At 43.5% G+C, this 18,065-nt stretch overlaps 1 protein-coding gene across 1 annotated transcript in view; it reads right to left on the reverse strand.

Annotated features, from left to right (window-relative positions):
* The window catches only part of PSMC4 (proteasome 26S subunit, ATPase 4), a 94,852-nt gene that overhangs the window by 24,353 nt on the left and 52,434 nt on the right, over positions 1-18,065 (reverse strand). The window contains exons 8-10 of the mRNA XM_085616044.1: positions 15,782-15,858; positions 14,944-15,112; positions 9,594-9,649 (exon numbers count right to left, since the gene is read on the reverse strand). Coding sequence (XP_085472170.1) covers positions 9,594-9,649; positions 14,944-15,112; positions 15,782-15,858 — 302 coding nt within the window. The remainder of the gene's footprint in view (positions 1-9,593; positions 9,650-14,943; positions 15,113-15,781; positions 15,859-18,065) is intronic.

An 18,065-nucleotide genomic window follows, 5' to 3' on the forward strand; every position in this document is an offset into this window, starting at 1 on the left:
CAGTGCTGCCATTATGGTGCTGTGGAGTTCGTGTTTGACAAGCTCCCAGCACCATATACTCTTAGCTGGCAGCACTGCACTTACAGGACCCAGGAATGGACCTGGGTACTGTAGGGGCACAGGGCTCCTGTCTCTGTGCCCACACCACTGGCATAGGGCACCCAGCTAGAGGGGTGGCTGATGTATGCCAGGGCAGTGTAGGTTGTGGGCATGGCACACAGGGATGTGTGCCATGTCGACTCTCTGTTTTGTCTTGTATCCAGACACTCAGCCTGCAAGAGCAGTGTGTGTGTGTTAGGGTACAGGGTCTCTAAGGTTGGCACAATGAGTGCTGCAGCCCTTAAAGGCCTTCCCTGGTCACAAGGGTACCATTTACCAGGGGCTGACATGTGGCTAGGGTTTGCCAATTTGGGTTTTGAATGTTAGGCAGTTTTTAGGGAAGGAACACAGGCCCTGGGCACCTGATTGGCATGAGCCCAGGGCACAACAAGGAAAAGTGCATCAGCTATTAGGCAAAAAAGGGGTGGGGGGGGCGGGAAGGGGGGTTACTGCAACAGAAACCCACTTTCTTACACCCCCCTCCTGGGCCAATCCAGTCACGAGTCACTGTGCTCTCTCTGACGACAAGGCAGTGTACATACTACTGTGATAACATACCCTGCAAGTGACATTGTGCGCTCTACGCCGATATTACTACGATACGTCTGGAGCCATTGTATATACTAGTATGTCTATGTATCTTACGAGTGATCATGATGAAAAGCGCTCCGATACCTTCGGGTCTGGCCAACGTTATATAAAACTCCTAAATAAATAAAAAAACATGTTAAGAGAAAGTGATGGCGATTCAACATGTTAAAGGATATCTACGATTCGACAGAGGAAGCTGTTTGGAGCAGCAAATGAGCTCTGACAAAAGATTTATCAAAACAGATAATCGCTCTCTTTTTTCTTTCTAGGCCATAAAAGTCATCTTAATCCATGCAAAATCACCTGTGGCAATTATGTCAGGGTTGTCGAAAATTTCAGGTCGGGCCATCTTATTACAGTAGTCCTTTACATATTATAACCAGTCTATTCTGGAGATATGGTCAAGGGCCAAATAGTCCTTAATCACTAAACTATTAAAACTTTCACCGGGACATAACCAGAATCATAACCAAAGAAGCAGGGGCCGCATCAGCAGAGTATCAGCTAAAACCACAACCTAAGTTCCTAGTGGATAACATACGAGGAAGTGCTTTGTGGGAGACATAAAAGCGTTGTTAAATACTTGTTCAACTACAATTTGGGATGACAAATACCACTACCATAAGCAATGATAGGAACACTCTTTACTTTATAGATGTTGAGCATTACCTTGATAGTTATATGCACTAACCTGGTCGAAAATCAAAAACAGAAGCAATGCTTCTTGTAAACATGTGGCACCTGGCAGAAACCAGCGGGGACCAGGTCAAGTAAGTATCAAATATAACCCCTAGATAGGGAAAGGTAGTAACTTCACTAACGGTGTGGCCCTTAATATGATAATTACTAGACTTGCTAAGCCTAGGGCCAATCACCATAATGTGATTTGGAGAAGTTTGTACTCAAATCATATCCCAGAATATGTGTTGAATAGGCTACAGGTGGTGTAGAATGTGGCCGCAATATTGATTATCAACCTGGACCCTAGGACCCACATATCCCCGCAGTTGAGAGCACTTCATTGGTTCCCCATGAGAAAGAGGATTCAGTTCAAGACACTAGTCCAAGTGCATAAAGTGCTACACGATAAGGGTGCAGCCTACCGGAGTCCCAAGATCTCCCGTTCCAGAACCAGGAGCAGATCCTTTTCGTATCTTGGACCCAAGGCTTGGAATAAACTTCCTCTGTCACTAAGAGCAAATCCTGCTCTTTTAATCTTCAGAAAGACTTTTAAAACATGGCTGTTTGAAATCGGAGGTTGCCCTCAGTGTCTATGGTTTAATGTGCGGAGAAACTGCTATGAAGCGCCGGGACACTCCTTGGAGTAACTGTGCAATTTATGGATAGAATGGAACGTTAAGTCCTTCCTCTCTGTTCACACCATGAGAGTAAGAACTGATTTCACGTACAACGTGAATAAACAGGATAGATTTCCGGCTTTTAAAGCAGTGTGGGGATCCTTGGTACGAGCGCACTCGGCATCGTAATCACAGGTTGGCTTCACGGAGGACTTCCTCGGAGTGGAATAAGGTATGAAACATAGACTATGCAGAGCGGTTAGTACGACTCAGGATTCGTAATGTTTATTTTTATTTATATATCACGGCAGAAGCTTGACATCAAGATCTCTGTCTGGGGGGCACAAGACTCAAAATGCAAACAAGGCTTTTTATTTTTCCATACATATGGCTAGGAAATGACAATAATCGAGAGTATTAAGCTTAATCTTATTTTATTATAGTCAATCCAAAAGCAGATCGCTTCGACTGTGGCCCTACTATGCAGATCCATTTTACTTTCAGGATACTGTAATAGCTATATATGGGGCTTCCCGCTTGGGTTAAAGTTACTGATTTCGAAGATTGTTGCCAATTTACTTGTTCATACAGCTGAGTTATGATACACATTAAATCGTCATTTGCTCGTAAACCCCCATTTTAAATAAAGAACGGCAAGATTGCTGCCAGTCTATATTTTGGTAGAACTAAGAAATCACGCTACTGAACAAACTGTAATGAGAGATTTCATAACTTTACAGCACTGAGAGGATTAAACCTGGAAGAAACAAGAACCAGATAAACGCTTTCGATATTCAGACGCCACCACACCTGAAACCATTTGCGGTTTGGAATTATCACCGCTCAATAAGTAGGTTCTTTCTAGAGTTTAGTAACGTTTTTAAACTCATGAACATTGGATACTGAATAAACATAAACGACTTTCACAAATCTATTTGTTTACGTTTTCAGATTCAGTTTACATACAAGATATAGGTAGTTATAAACCTTGACTAATTTACTCTTCACACAAATTTCACCTACTCACATCACGAGTTTTCACTTAATCAGTGAACGCATATGATTATTTTCACTAGACCCCCTCTAACACCCTAAATGATTCACGTCTCACGTTTGCGTTAATAGGTTCTCATTTATCTTATTTCTGAGGAAATTTAGGAGCAACACACACTATCCTAGACACACCTAATTGCTCTCTCCATCGCTATTAGGTTCATAGACCTACTGTTTCACAGAGGTATTTTCTGTGTTATTGTGCATTTGGGTTTTAATTAGAGTTGTACTGTTTTTCTTCACCTTTAAGCATGAGCTACACTAGACTGGTGACTTTCCCACTACTTATGGTTAAGGATTGTCTATCGTCAATAGGATTGCGTATTGTCCCAATACATATACTGGTCTTTGTTTTTCTTTATAAAAACACAGCCTTAAGAAAGTCGCGGGACGACATCCCCCTGTAGCGACGAAACACGTGTTGGCTGTTGAGAATTACTGAGAAGACTTGCACAAAATAAAGTGAACAACAAAGAAGAAGCAAGACCAATACTTTTTGCATTATTTTGTTTAGTATTTGTGGAAACGCGTTACATATATTGTTAATTTGAAATTGTCACGTGTGCTAAGGAGTGTCAATTGACCCACATATCCCCGCAGTTGAGAGCACTTAATTGGCTCCCCGTGAGAAAGAGGATCCAGTTCAAGACACTAGTCCAAGTGCATAAAGCGCTACACGATAAGGGTGCAGGCTACCGGATTCCCAAGATCTGCCGTTCCAGATCCAGGGGCAGATCCTTTTCGTATCTTGGACCTAAGGCTTGGAATAAACTTCCACTGTCACTAAGAGCAAATCCTGCTCTTTTAATCTTCAGAAAGACTTTTAAAACATGGCTGTTTGATATCGGAGGTTGCCCTCAGTGTCTATGGTTTAGTGTGCGGAGAAACTGCTAGGTAGCGCCGAGACACTCCTTGGAGTAACTGTGCAATTTATGGATAGCCTTGATTTGAAATAAAATGACATTTGTAGATCGCACAAACGGTTTGAGCAAATGTTCAAAACCCATAGCTGGTTTTGAGATAAGTACGGCCTCATCTCCATAAAGCAGCACAGAGCCAGAGGTCGAACAATGTCCTAGCTGGGGCATAACTGTTCCACCCGCAATAAGTGCCTGCCCTAGGTTGTTAATATAGAGGCTATCAAATAAACTGAGTTAATATGCAACCTTGGCAAAGCCCCCGAATTAATTTAAAATGCTCCGTGTATCCCCCCTATGGCCCAAATCAGATTGAAGCCGATCAGGTCAAATGAAGGACACGCAATACTAAAACTAGATTGGCTACCACCACAATCATAACAGGATATCCCATAATTTCTCCCCGTTGACTCGTTCACATACTATACTCAGGTCCATGAAAGCCAAGTGTAAAGCCCTTTTATAAGCCACTGTATGCTTGTTAATAATGAGATATAATTTAAGGCACTGGTCAACCGTCCCGTTTACTGGCCTGGAATAGAATTGCACATCAGATAGAATATTATTATCAATGGCCCAGTCGATCAGCCTGTTCAAAAAGGTCTGGCCAAAAACCGGGATCACTAAATTAATCAAGGAGATGCGGCGATAACACCTGGGGTCAGTACGATAACGCTTTTTTAAAACAGGAACTATTACAGATGTAGACCTTGACTTTGGAATGGACGGTATAGCAACCATATTAAGTTACAAAGTGATCAACAGGAACCGGAGTTCTAAATTTGATTTAAAAAACATCCAATGGGAACCATCGGGTCCAGGGCCCTTATTAGGAGATGACTGAATAAAGCCACAGGCCTACTTACAGGAAAAAAGTGATTAAATCAACAAGGGCACAGGTCACTGGAAAATTACAGGTTCCGTGTGTAAAATATGGCTTATTATAAATAGTCTCAAAATGGCTTACTCAGAGTTCAGGCAAAATGGTGGACACTAAATAAGGTTCAACAGCGGGTTTCAAAATTGGGCGATTAACAATTTCTAAAACATTTGTACTATAATGCAACCTGCTAGCACCCACCAACTGTTCCCATGCCTCCTCACATCGGAACTTTTTACGTTCTTTTAAGCTTCTCTCGTACGAGGTACAACAAGATGCAACCCACATACCAGCTCTAGGAACAGTCTAAACAGCCTCCAGCACAACACAATGTGCCCATGAACATTTAGCATCAAACCTTTAAGAAGGCTCAGGGACCTTAAGTATAATTGCACATCAAAGGGGAGATAATGTAGCAGCTTATAGAGGATAATGAACTCAAGATAATAGCAACAGGGGAGTTAGAATTCAAAGAGAAACCAAACTTGGATTGGAAAGCTCTAAAAAGATTTAAATAAAAAGCATCTGGGAGCACTCTATTCCATCTAAGGTGCTGCTCCTGTGAGTGAGGTAGAACACTGCCGGTTATAGAGCACACAGGGAAAACTTTTTTAGGGTCCCAGAGAAAACATACTGTAGGAGATTATGGCAGGCTCAAACCCCCTTAGAGCTTAAAAGAAAGTGAACCATGGATGAGGAACTAAAGTGATCAATCATGCTAGCAGCATCTCTACCAACATGGGTAGGTGTATATGTATCATGTTGGGTCTCTGTGAGAAAGTGGCTCTGTATATACTGTTCCCTAATAGGTACAGGGTGTACAGAGTCCACAGTCCCCCAGAGGCTGATAGAGGTCAAAGTTAGGTATGACCTTACTCTCAAAAGTGGTAGCTTGGTCGAGCAGTAAGGCAGTACCAGAGGACAGTGTAAAGCATTTATTGTACACACTCAGTCAGCAAATGGTTTCACACACTCAATAACTGAACTCTAGGCCAATGATTTGTATATATAAAATATATGCTTGTTTTATTTTTAGAACCACAAAGGGGGTAAAAATATACTTTCTCAGAATGAGAGGTTGAATATAAATACTTTTGTTTTAAGCAATAAATTTGTGTAAACAGTCACAGTTGGTTGCAATAAACAATCCTATTTCCTAAACATAACAATGCATTGAGCTCAATGGTAAATTCAGGTTATTTGTAATAAATTACTTTTCAGATTACTTCTGGAATTCCAGGTCTGGCTCCTAGAACCAGCCTGGGGTCAGTATTCAGAATCAAGTGATGAAAGTCGACTTAATAACTGTAATGATTTTTAAATAATATTTAGCTATTTCAAAAGTTAGCACTTAGAAAATATTTCACAGAAAACATTCAATGGATCTCTATGGCAAGAAATTCAAATTGCAGGTAGAGTACTTTATCGTTACTTTAGTAATCCAGGACTGGGTGCCTAGACCCAGGACTGGGGTCCTTATCAAAAGCAGGTAAGTAATTTCGTTTGCAGAAATGGTACGATTTTAAAAGAATATTTCAAATTTGCAAAAGTAGACACTTAGAAGAAATTTCACAGAAAAGCAGACAATGGTTTCCTATGGGAGAAAAATGAGTTAGAAGTAAGTATAGTTGTGAACACTTTTCAGAGTCAGGGCTGGGCACCAAGATCCAGCACTGGGAGCTCACCTAGGAGCAGGTGAGTAAATTCGTTTTTGTCACTTGGCTGATTTTTGGTGAATTTTTGCAGTTTTGAAAAGTTCACACTTAGAAGATTTTTGAAGAAAAAGCCAGTCAATGTTACCCTATGAGGAAAATGAAGTTAGCGGTTTAAGGGTAAGTACTCGACTGGTAGTGTTGAAATTCCGGGCATGGACTCAGGGGTCCCCCAGTGTCAGGTAGGTACAGTTGGTTCACCCTCAGCGGTTTCAGGACGGCCGGGTGCAGAGAGAGTTGGGCCCAATGTTATCCTATGAGGGATAGGGGGCCTTGGTTGGTGGCTGCTGTCTGGCAAGCCACGCGGCTGTGGGAGCTGGGCTCCTGGTCACTTACTCAGGGCAAGTGGGGAAGTAGGTTAGTGTAGAGAGGGCACTGCCAGGGCCACTCGGGCGGCTGGGTGCAGGGTGCTTTTGAGCCTTAGGGCGCTCAATGGAAATCAATGGGAATGTTCCGGTTTGGAAAGAGGCTGCAGGCTCGGGGACGAGGATGTTTCAGGTGCCACCACCACTTCGAGAGGTAAGTTGGGTAGTTGTAGGTTAGGTGGGTACCCCGGGATTGGGCACAGGGGGTCGCAGGGCGCCGGGTGCAGGGGTGCCTTTTGACGTCGGGAATCTTACCCTCTGGTTGATCGCGGCTGGGGTGGCACTTCGTTCTGAGGCTGCAGGCTTCTTCCGGGATGTCGAGGGGGGTCCTTGGGTGCCGGACTCTGGGTCACAGTCGCCGTGGGGTCGTCCTCTGGGTCTTTGTCCACTCCGGCACTGGCCAGGCTTGGCTGGTGCAGAGTGTGTTGGGTCCGCGGTCCCGGGCTGGTGCCAGGGATAGCAAGTAGGTTTCTTGAGTAGAGCCTCTACTCGTGGGAGTCCCAGGGGCTTAGAGCTAAAAGGTAGCCAGGTCCTCCGGGGTTGGTGAGGTTGCTGGCCACGTGGGATGCCGCGCTGGTGCAGGTTCGAGAGTCGACAGGCCGGTAGGGCTGGGGCCAAAGCAGTTGGTGTCTTCTTCTCTTTTTAGCAGCTGCAGGGCAGGTCTTTGTTCTTCTTGCTCTTCTTGTCGTTTTTCTATCTGGAATCTAAGGAAGGAAGGTTCAGGGGGCCCCTAAATACTAGATTTAGGGGCGTTACAGGTAGGTGAAGGCCAGGGACCAATGGGTCCTTGTCCTGGGGTGGGTACACCCCCTATCCTGCCTCTCTCCTGTGGGAGGGGGCAGTAGCCTAATCCTGATAGGGTAGGGCCCCCCATCTTCAAGATGGCGAGAGCCCGGAGATGTGCTTCACCTCGCCTCCCCCACCTGAGGGGTGGGGTGGTCAGGCTGGCACATCCCCTGTCCTTGTATGGGGTTTCCGGCCAAGCTTCCCGCCAGAGTGGGGGGTTGCAGTGGCCTGGGGAAACTCCAACTGGCGGCATGCCTTTGAAGCTTCCCTTTGCTCATCCTGGGGGAGGAGATTTCTCACCTCACCCAGGATGTGCATTGTTGCAGGCCCGGGAGAGCAGGGGCTCTCCCACCCAGGGGTCCAGCAACGTGTCTGCTGTGTGGCAGCCTGGGCAGCCTCAGAGCAGACGTGGATTGCAAGTTAGCTGTAAGGGGGCATCTTCTAAGATGCCCTCTGGGGTGCTTAGTACATTAAATCCTACACTGGCATCAGTGTGGGTTCAATGTGCTGAGAAGTTTGATACCAAACTTCCCAGGCTTCAGTGTTGCCAATATGGTGCTGTGGAGCTCGTGTTTGACAAGCTCTCAGCACCATGTATTCTTAGATGACAGCACTGCACTTACAGTGCCCAGGAATGGACCCGGGTACTGTAGGGGCACAGGGCTCCTGCTCCTGTGCCCACACCATAGGCGTAATGCACCCAGCTAGAGGGGTGGCTGACATATGCCTTGGCAGTGTAGGTGATGGGCATGGTACACAGTGATGTGTGCCATGTCGACTCTTTGTTTTGTCCTGCACCCAGACACTCAGCCTGCAAGGGCAGTGTGTGTGTGTAAGGGTACAGGGCCTCTGAGGGTGGCACAATGAGTGCTGCAGCCCTTAGAGGCCTTCCCTGGTCACAAGGCCCTGGGTACCTAGGGTACCATTTACTAGGGGCCGACATGTGGCTAGGGTTTGCCAATTTGGAGTTTGTGTGGTTTAAGGAAGGAACATAGGCCCTGGGCACCTGATTGGCAGGAACCCAGGGTACACTCAATCGAAGTACATTCAGCAATTTAGCAAAAAGTGGGGGCATACCATGCAAGAAAGATGGCACTTTCTCACACTCTCAACTTCAGAGGAAAAGGTGGACACTAAATTAAGCTCAGCCATGATTGAACTCTTAAGATTCCCCTCAGGAGTGTGAGAAAAATGCAGTCTCAAGAGGAGAATGAACCACATCTTCATAGTGAGTAAAGCATCCTAGCGAACAGGGGTGTAAGTTAAAATCACGAGCAAAAATGACATATCAGAGATATAATTAGACAAGCTATCAAATATTTTCTTTTAAGGGCCTATGGGGGTCGATACAGAGAAAAGGCATTATAAAAGTTCACTAGAAGCAAACTGAGGGAGCTAGGAAATGACAACATGACTGCAGCCAAGTTTGGAGAGCTGGTATTGAGTTTGGTGGCTTTACAAGTCCCATTTTGAAAGACTATGATAAGGAGACCACCTATAGACATCTATTGAGATGAATGGGGTAGCTGGGATAGAAAAGGAAAGAAAACCATCAAGATTAAAATTGGAACCAGTATCCCAAGTTTCTTGCAGGCATACAATTGCAACAGTAATTCAAAGAAAGCTTCATAACCAGTTTGTTAGTAGAGCCAGCAATGTTCCAGCTAAGAATCCTACGAGTATCAGAAACTCCCTGTCTCTGCTGTACATTGTGTGATCCTGCATCTGTTTGTGCACTATGCAAGCTGAGTTCCAAATCCTGGAAGGGTTTAAAACATTACAGGAATCATGTGATTGGTCACGCCTTTTATAAACAAGTAGAGTCGAAGATTTGTCAACCCACACAGACAAAGTCAACTTTTATTAACTGGTGGCCTCTATTTAGCACTTACCTCTTGGCAGATTGAGTTGATGTCTGCACCAGAGATCTTATCAGGCCTCGCAACATCTGTAGCAGTGAGTAAAGGAATATTTTAAAGCAGCATGCTGAATGGAAAATACTAGAAACATATTTAGCAGCTGGGCACTGAAAGGTCAACCCCTTCATAAGGTCTATGCCACAGGTATAAGACACACAATCAAGAAGCCTACTGATGAGGAAAATTCTCAGAAAATGACAAACTCGTCAATCACATTCTGGAAAATAATTGTGCATACAGCAGTGCAAGTTGTAATATATACAAAATATTATCGGACCAAATTTGCAAACACTTTTTCAAAGAGGACAAAAAAATTCTTAGACTACCAATAATCAAAAAGTAAATAGCACTATACTGGAACACATGACAGAGAAGGTCTTGACAAGATCGTATTTCTAGCGCACAAATTTCAAATAGTCACATAACAAACTTGAGTATTTGTTGTGTTTACCCATTGGGATGCCCTAGCACATTATCCAATTTCTAATGCACTACTACTTTATTCGGCTGGGAGTACTAAGTTTCTTTTAAATGAAGGACATTACATCAGAGATTAATTTCACATTAATTGAAAGAGAACCAACTGTGCAAATACTGCTCATGTTTTTTGATGTGCTCTAATGTTCATCCATCATTCAACAAGAATCACATGCCAGAGGATGTCGTATGCAAGGGATTTCAGATTCCGAATGGACACGAGTTCTTTTACCCACAATCCATCTTTGAAAATCGGTCATAACGAGTCCTGTTAGCATGATGTAAACGTTGCTGTAATTTGCCCTGTGCTGGGAGTTTCTAAAGTGCAACATTTGAATGCATTAGGTTTCTGAAGCACTTTATTATTCACTTTTTACTTCCTAAGTGTTGCACATAACCGGTGTAGCAGTTTGGAAAGGACCTTAAAACGAACAAGACTAAGGATCAACAGTAAATAGTTAGAAAATGAAATGGAGCCACCTTACGCCATATAGTTCAAATACGGGGAAGACGAAAGGAGAAAGAGTAGTAACAAGTGCACACTTAAATCACTGCAGTAACACGTCAACAAAGCAGAAGTCAGGGTCATCAAACTGTATATGATCCTGGTTTTATTCAGCATTATAACGTATTTGTTAATTTTCAAGCCCCGTCATCATGCTATCATGTGTTTACCTACAGCATGGCTGATGTTAAAATCATGGATTATAAACACAGTGAATAATTTCCTCTCTTGCTTAGCTGAAGATATATTATGTTAATTTGTAAAGCGCACTATCACTCGCATAGGCATCCTGGTGCTGAGCAAGTGAGTGCCTAGCCCTGCCTATAGCAGGTTGGTTAATTGAAAAGCCAGGTCTTCAGCTTCTTGCACAATTCAAGAAGAGAAGAGGAAGCTCTTATGTGGAGTGGAAGGCGGTTTTACGCTTTAGGAGAAATTTAAGAGAACGCCCTTCCTCCTGATCTTAGTCTGTGCATGTGTGGGACATTTGCGAATAGGAGTCCTGTGGAGAGGTGGTGTCTGGGTGGTTGGTGGAAGGCAATATGACTGTTCAGGTAAGTGGGGCCTAAGTTATGTAGTGCCTTACATATGTGTGAGGAGTTTGAAATGAGCGAGTTAGTGGAGCTCCCAGAGATGGGGTGTGATGTGAGTTCTGTGTGAGAGATTGCAGTAGAGTGACTGCCGAGTTCTGGATGTTTTGTTGTCTTCTAGTGAGTTATGCTCATCCTAGCATAGCGGGTGTTCCCACAATCCAACTTGCTGGTGACTAGGGTGAGTGGCACCTTTTCTAGTGTTGCTTTGGACCCATTTCAGGAACTTCCTCATTCCTCTTTAGCCGGGGCATGACAGTGGGATGCTTCTAGGTGTCCTGGAATGTGGCAGAGTCAATGAAGGCGTTGAGGATGGAAGTTAGTGCTTTGCTGATCAGTAGGACCCTATGGTGAAGGTGTGGAGGGGGCAAAGGTCAGATAGGGTTGCAGTGTGGATGGTCTTTATGGTAGCAGGGACTTCTTCAGTGCTTAAGGAGGGATAAGAGGTTGGGGTTCATTCTTTGGTCGTGATGGGAAGGTCAATGTTGCTTTATTTGGAGAGGATTTTGTTACAGAACAAATTAGTGAGCTTGTTGCAAAGGACATGTGAAAGGGTGATGCTGCAGGAGCCAGAAGGAGGGGAGATGAAATTTGATGATGGCAAAGATTTCCTTGCTGCCGTTAGTACCGTCGTGTATGAGATGTGCAAAAGCTGTGCTCTTTGGTGTTCTACATCTGCTGGTGGTAGCATCTTAGTACCGATTTGAAGATTTCTTTATCTTGGCTTGTTCTCCATTTACACTCCAGTTGCTGGCAGTGGCATTTTGATAGCCTCAGTTCCTCTATGTACCAACTGGCCAGTGATTGGGCTCTTGCCTTTGGGTTATGCTTGAGGGGACCCAGGGTGTTGGTGCATGCGGTGATCGAGCTGCTGAGGTTCTTGTTGCAGGTGTGCTCAGGCCAGTGCAGACGCTGAAATAGACGAGGGCATGGTTATGTACAGGTCATAGTTGCTGCTTTGTAAACTGATATTTCGGATTGAGGAGAAAATTGGTCCCAGTAGGTGTCCGGCTGTGTAGGTAGGTTCGGTACAGTGCTTGGTGTGGCTGAGGTTTTCTAGAAGGGTCCTAGAACCTGGGTCGGTGTAGTTTTAGGATAAAAGGTAAGGTCCCCAAGGAAGATGAAGACTATGGCAGTGATGAGGAGGGGAGTGATAAATTCCTTGATGTCGCTGGTAAATTTGGTGGTCTGTATACGAGAATTCCATCCAAGGAGAAGTTGGCTGTGATGCATATCTTGAACGAAAAGTCTTTCACGTAGCTGGTAACGGTATCCGTTTAGGTGGTGCAGCTGATGGTATCTTTGAATATGATGTTGACTCCCCGTACGGGCTTGAGCAGACGTCTTCCCTGGTGATCTTATAGCCGGAGGATGGCTGTAGCAATGTCTGGTGCAGATGCTGAGTTCAGCTATGTTTCTGTGAGGAAGAGCAGGTCCGGAGCATGGTTGTGCAGTAGGTCCCATATCCCAATACAGTAAGCGAGGGGGTGTTGAGGAGCATGCATTCGAGTGTGGTGCGCTCTGTGGGTGGCGTTTGGTGATCAGTATGAGCGTGTGCATGTAGCTTGTGTGAGCAGGTGCGAGCGAGACGGATGCTGGGTGCTGCGGATGCAGGAGTAGTGGACGTATGGTGTGGAGGAATGCATGAGAACTTGCAGGAGAGGCATGAGAACCTCCTGTGTGGTACAGTGTGGCAAGCAGTGTGGAGAGTGGGGGCCAGGGTTGAGAGCACGGCTGTAGATACTGTTAACACTGCTTTAGAGCCCAATTATCAAGGCATGCCATTCCCTTTTCACTTCAACATGTTTTATCACGCTCGTATTTTCATCCCCCATTTCAAAGTTGTAGATAAAAGCAAAAGTGAGTCAAGAGCCTCACACTCAATGTCAGTGGGCAGGGTCAGCGAGGATATTAGCAGACTTCAGGTGACAGAGCTAGGTTACTAAGGGTCTATTCATTTACTGCAGTTTGTACTAAATACATTTTAAAAGTGTTTGCTAATTTGGCCTGGCTACATTTTGAATATTAGCACTTGCACTGCCGGATGAATAATTATTCATCCTATCTTTCTTGCCTAGAGATCACTGAACGCGTAAGTATATGGTTTTCTCGCAAATGAAGGAGAGACAGGGGATTGGCTAGAAAATGGGAAATACTTATCACTGAACTGGGGGAGGGGTTAAAGGAGGAATAAGGAGAGGTTTACTAAAGGGCATGCTAATACAAACACTCGCCCACAAACGAGTAAGACCATTCCTGTCACAAACTACACTTCCAAAGTTACGACAGCCCTAAAAATCACAAAACAGTAGAAAATTTACTCCAGCACATTACAATAGACAATATCAAAGGCAGGGAATATCTATAAGACCCAGCAGGAAATAATATTAAAGTATTTTAATCATTTAGGCTTAAACGTTTTGAAAAACTAACATTTTAGAAATTCAAAGCAAACTTTTTTTTTTTTACAAAACAAACTACATTTCTATTAAAATTGTACATTAAGCGCAACTTGATTAACATTTAAATTTACTAAAAATCTAAATTTGAATGGTTTTTTTTTCTTAAACTTCCTATTTATAAATTAATATATTAAAATTTGTAATTTGAAGTTTTATTGTGAAGGGTTAATATGTTATAACATTTTATTAGTTCCGGGCGGAAAAAAAATGGTTTACATTTATATTTAACATTAAAATACTTGTAAAAAATAAACGTTATTCATTTTCACTATACTTTCCGAAAAGTAGTTCTCCGCCATTGTGCGGAGATCTACATTTACATGTGAAAAGTTATCAGTAGTAACTTTACACTCGTAATTTCAGTCTTTGATGTCTCCAGCCCCTGAACAGAGAGGGTAAGACATAACTACACGTGACTGCAAATCTACAATCAGAAATTTTAAGTAGCAAAAAAGCATAGATTTAGACTAAGTTGCAAGTGTAGACTTACAAGTAAATCGACCCATGCAAGTTTACCTTTGTGAAAAGTGCCCCAAGTGCTGCTCCCAAAAGTCTTACCAGTAGTTAATTCTTCATTTTACAGACATGCCAGACAGGTTTTGGAGATGGAAAACGTGTGAAAATTAGCCACTTAAGATTACCAGAAGTAACCTACTCATGGAAAAAAGTTTGAATACATCTCACACCAGAAGAAAGACATTGGCAGATTAAAAGGATTCCCCTCGCACCCATCACATTATCTGGTTTTTATTCACCACAAATAAATTGTATGACTGCAATAGGCAAGTTGCTCATGACTACTAATCTAGAAGCTGCTTAATATAAGCACTGGGAAATCCTTGGCCAAGTGAAAGGACACCTGGTATCTATGTTGAATGAGGGAGATTTTTTTGTTGTTGCTATAGGTCAACTGAATCGTCCAGAGCTACACATACATTTTAGATATTAGATAACTGAATATTAGCCGGTGCTACCACAGACTGACTGAATCCATCGATTATGCAGTGACATCAGGGCAGTAATAACAATCTACTTAACTGACATGTTTTAGTATAAGTTGGTATTTTCTTTTAAATTACTCCTATATATGAAAGCCCAAATCCATTACACAAAATAAATGCAAATCACATATCCTACTTGCACTAATACCACTACTCCTTTTGTGGATGTTCAACATGATCATTTATGCGGGGGCTTGAAAAAGCGAACAGTAACAGGTAAATAATTCATCACGATTGGATATAATTCTACACACTCCACCCTTCTTTACAATTACAGTATACAAAGGATACAGTCCTCCAGATCAACCTCCTCAGACAGGTTCATTTTGCTTGTGATGGTAGAGAAGATGAGGCGCTTCTGTCGTCTGTCTGGGACTGGAAATTCAATCTTACGATCAAGTCGGCCTGGCCTTAGCAGTGCAGGATCTAGAGTGTCTGCTCGGTTGGTGGCCATTATGACCTTGAAGAAATTTGCAAGCATGGTTAAGAAATGGATAATCATAAAGACCCATTATCAATGGCAACTGCTCAATCAAACAAAATATTCCAATGTTTTTAAGAAGCATATTATAAAACAGAACCATTTAAAACGCTAAGTTGGGATTCCAAAAAACATGTCAGGTTTCATGAAGTGCTTCTTACTGGAGGTATTCTGTTTTATGTGATTTCCACTGTGGTAGGTGTAAGTAAACAAGCTTTTTCAGAGACCAACTATTTTACTGACAGGACCTGAACAATGATCTCAACTGCCTTTTAAAAAAAGAGGCCAGAATATATTTTTGAGCCTATAGCAGGAGTTCACGGGACAAGCTCTTCATAATGACTATCCAGCACGAACCTTCTGCTACAACATCTTTTTTTTATTTATTTTTTACAAGAAACCTCCCTTTTGACATTCAAATTGATTGAGCTAAGGGTTTCAGCAACCTAGTTAAGTTCATGCTCTTTACTAATGGCCACAATAAACTTCATAGCGCTACACATTGACAATTTCTTCAACATCATAACGGACGAGAGTTTAAATGCCCATTTGTCAAAAGCAAGTCTAAAAATATTTTATTTCAAATAGGGGGAAAAACTAAAATAGGAAATGGGGTGAACTACATTTTGCAATTTTACAAGTCCTTACCTTCACATTAACATTTTGATCAAAACCATCCATCTGGTTTAACAACTCAAGGAGGATCCGTTGAACCTCCCGGTCAGCTGCAGGTGAGAAAAAAAAGGCAAGGTTACCTTGGGTATGCTGGGCTGAATAGCAGCAAAAAGGTGGACCTCATTTTAATCTAAAGGCATTGTTAAACTAAGAACATAAAATACAAATACCTATTTTCAACTATGCATACAGGTGATGCACAAATCACTAGGTTTTATGAGCAGGCAATGCAGAAGAGGTGAGAATCATGATGAAAGTTAAAATAAAATGAAAAAGATGAAAGTTAGAATCAAATGAAAAAACTAATATGTATCTATAGAAGGAAATATATCTATCATTCATCTCAAGGTTTATAAAGTACATGCAAGCAATGAATATTGTAAAAATTCTAATGGGAAGCTTAGTCTTATATGGTGCTAATTCATAAAAATCCCAAAGGTCCGAACTCACAACCAAAATCAACACTTAAAGACATACCAGAGGAATACTTTTGATCGGTGGGATAGGCCATTAAGCAGTGCCATGTTTAATGGAAAATGGCAAAAAGAATTTTAACAGCAGAGTGCTACAATACATCAGCCACCGACCTGCCACTCCCCAGCGATGCAGTAAATGAACCCGAAGCGTTACACCAGCTTCAGAGGGTGATATCTGCCCCCCACCAAGTGAGAGGACACCAGGACCTAACTGAGTCATGCCGTAGCAATACCGAGGGTAGCAAAACACCTACAACCGACACCGAGATGAAAAGTCCAATTCAGACTCCAACTGCCCAGGAAGCCCTGGCATCGGAACCCCTGAGACACAATTAGCAAGTGGACCAGCTGCCTGGAAATCATCCTGCAACCTGCTTGCCCCGGACCATGAAGATCATCTTGAGGCCCAGATCCCAGCTGAACTACCTGCTCTGCACCCAGCACGCCCGGTGTGGAAACTGACGAACCAGCTGCGCTCCCATGGTCCTAAGGCCCTTGCAACCCGACCAATCGTTTGAGGTCCCCCAGACTTACCAATAAGTCCCATTATGCAGGCTCTTTTGAGGTGGCTCCCTTCTCCATAGCGTGCCTGCTACCAACGACCTCAGCACTGTGCTCCCGGCCAAATCCGGGACGCTCGATGCTCTGCTGGTGGAACATTAGAACTGGCCTTGCTACCCTCCTAAAAACCGATGGGGAACCTCAAGAACCAACTGTACGATTTTCTTTAAATTTTTTCTATTTTTCTCCTTAGACTTCTATTGTGTGTAATTGCGCACAACTGAGTTATTTTCCCAACTGAAAAAGTACTTACCTGTGAACGAAGTTCTTGGTCTGATAAGTTTTTATAAAAACCATTGCTATTTTTGCAAATTGGTCTCGGATTTATTTTTGAGTGTGTGTCTCATTTATTGCCTCAGAGTACAAAAAATGCTTAGTTCTACTCTGGTACGCCCACCTGCTGGCCCACACTACCACAAAACAGAGTTAGTTTGATCTACTTTTGCCTCTATATACCAATCTGGGTCTCGTTTTAGTCCACTATATAGAGAGCCAGCTTCCTACACCTGGCCTTCACAAAAGCCTTGAAAAACCAATTTTAATTATTGTAGTAGCTAAGCCTGGGCGAAGCACTACGCTAGCGTAGTTTGCGAAGTTCGCGCTACTTCGCACTACGCGAACTGCACGTAGCACAGTGCGAACACGCGTAGCGTAGTGTTGCGTAGTGCTGCGGTCATTTTTTGCTTGCTCGCGGTCCTCAACGTCAAGTTGGCGAACGCGAGCAGGCAAAATGACATCCCGGCGAGACTTTTTCCTTGTTCGCGATCAGCAACTTCAAGTTGGCGATAGCGAGCATGGAAAATAATCCTCCCGGCGAGATTCCCAATGCGAGGAGGTCAGGTTTCTCATTGCGAGTGGTCGCGTATGCTCGCGACCGCTCGCGATGAGATACTACCAGTTCGCGTTGAGAAAGCTGAAGCTCGAGTAAAAATCTACTCGAGCATCAGAAAACTACAGCTCGCACTGTGCAAGATGCCATTTTCAATGATTGCACAGTGCCGGTTGCTTGTCCACACTGTGCAATCATTGAAAACGACATCTGGCACAGTGCGAACAAGGTACTACGCAGTTCGCGAAGTGCTACGCGTAGCTCGCGTAGTGCGAACTTCACTTTGCGTAGCTTCGCGAAGTGCTACTTCGCGAACTACGCCCAGGCCTAGTAATAGCTTGCCCTTGTAGATGATGGCGCTCTAGAAGTACTCATTTTCCTTTCCCTTTCT

Source organism: Triturus cristatus, chromosome 7 (genome assembly GCF_964204655.1).
Source record: "Triturus cristatus chromosome 7, aTriCri1.1, whole genome shotgun sequence".
NCBI classification, from domain to species: Eukaryota; Metazoa; Chordata; class Amphibia; order Caudata; family Salamandridae; genus Triturus; species Triturus cristatus.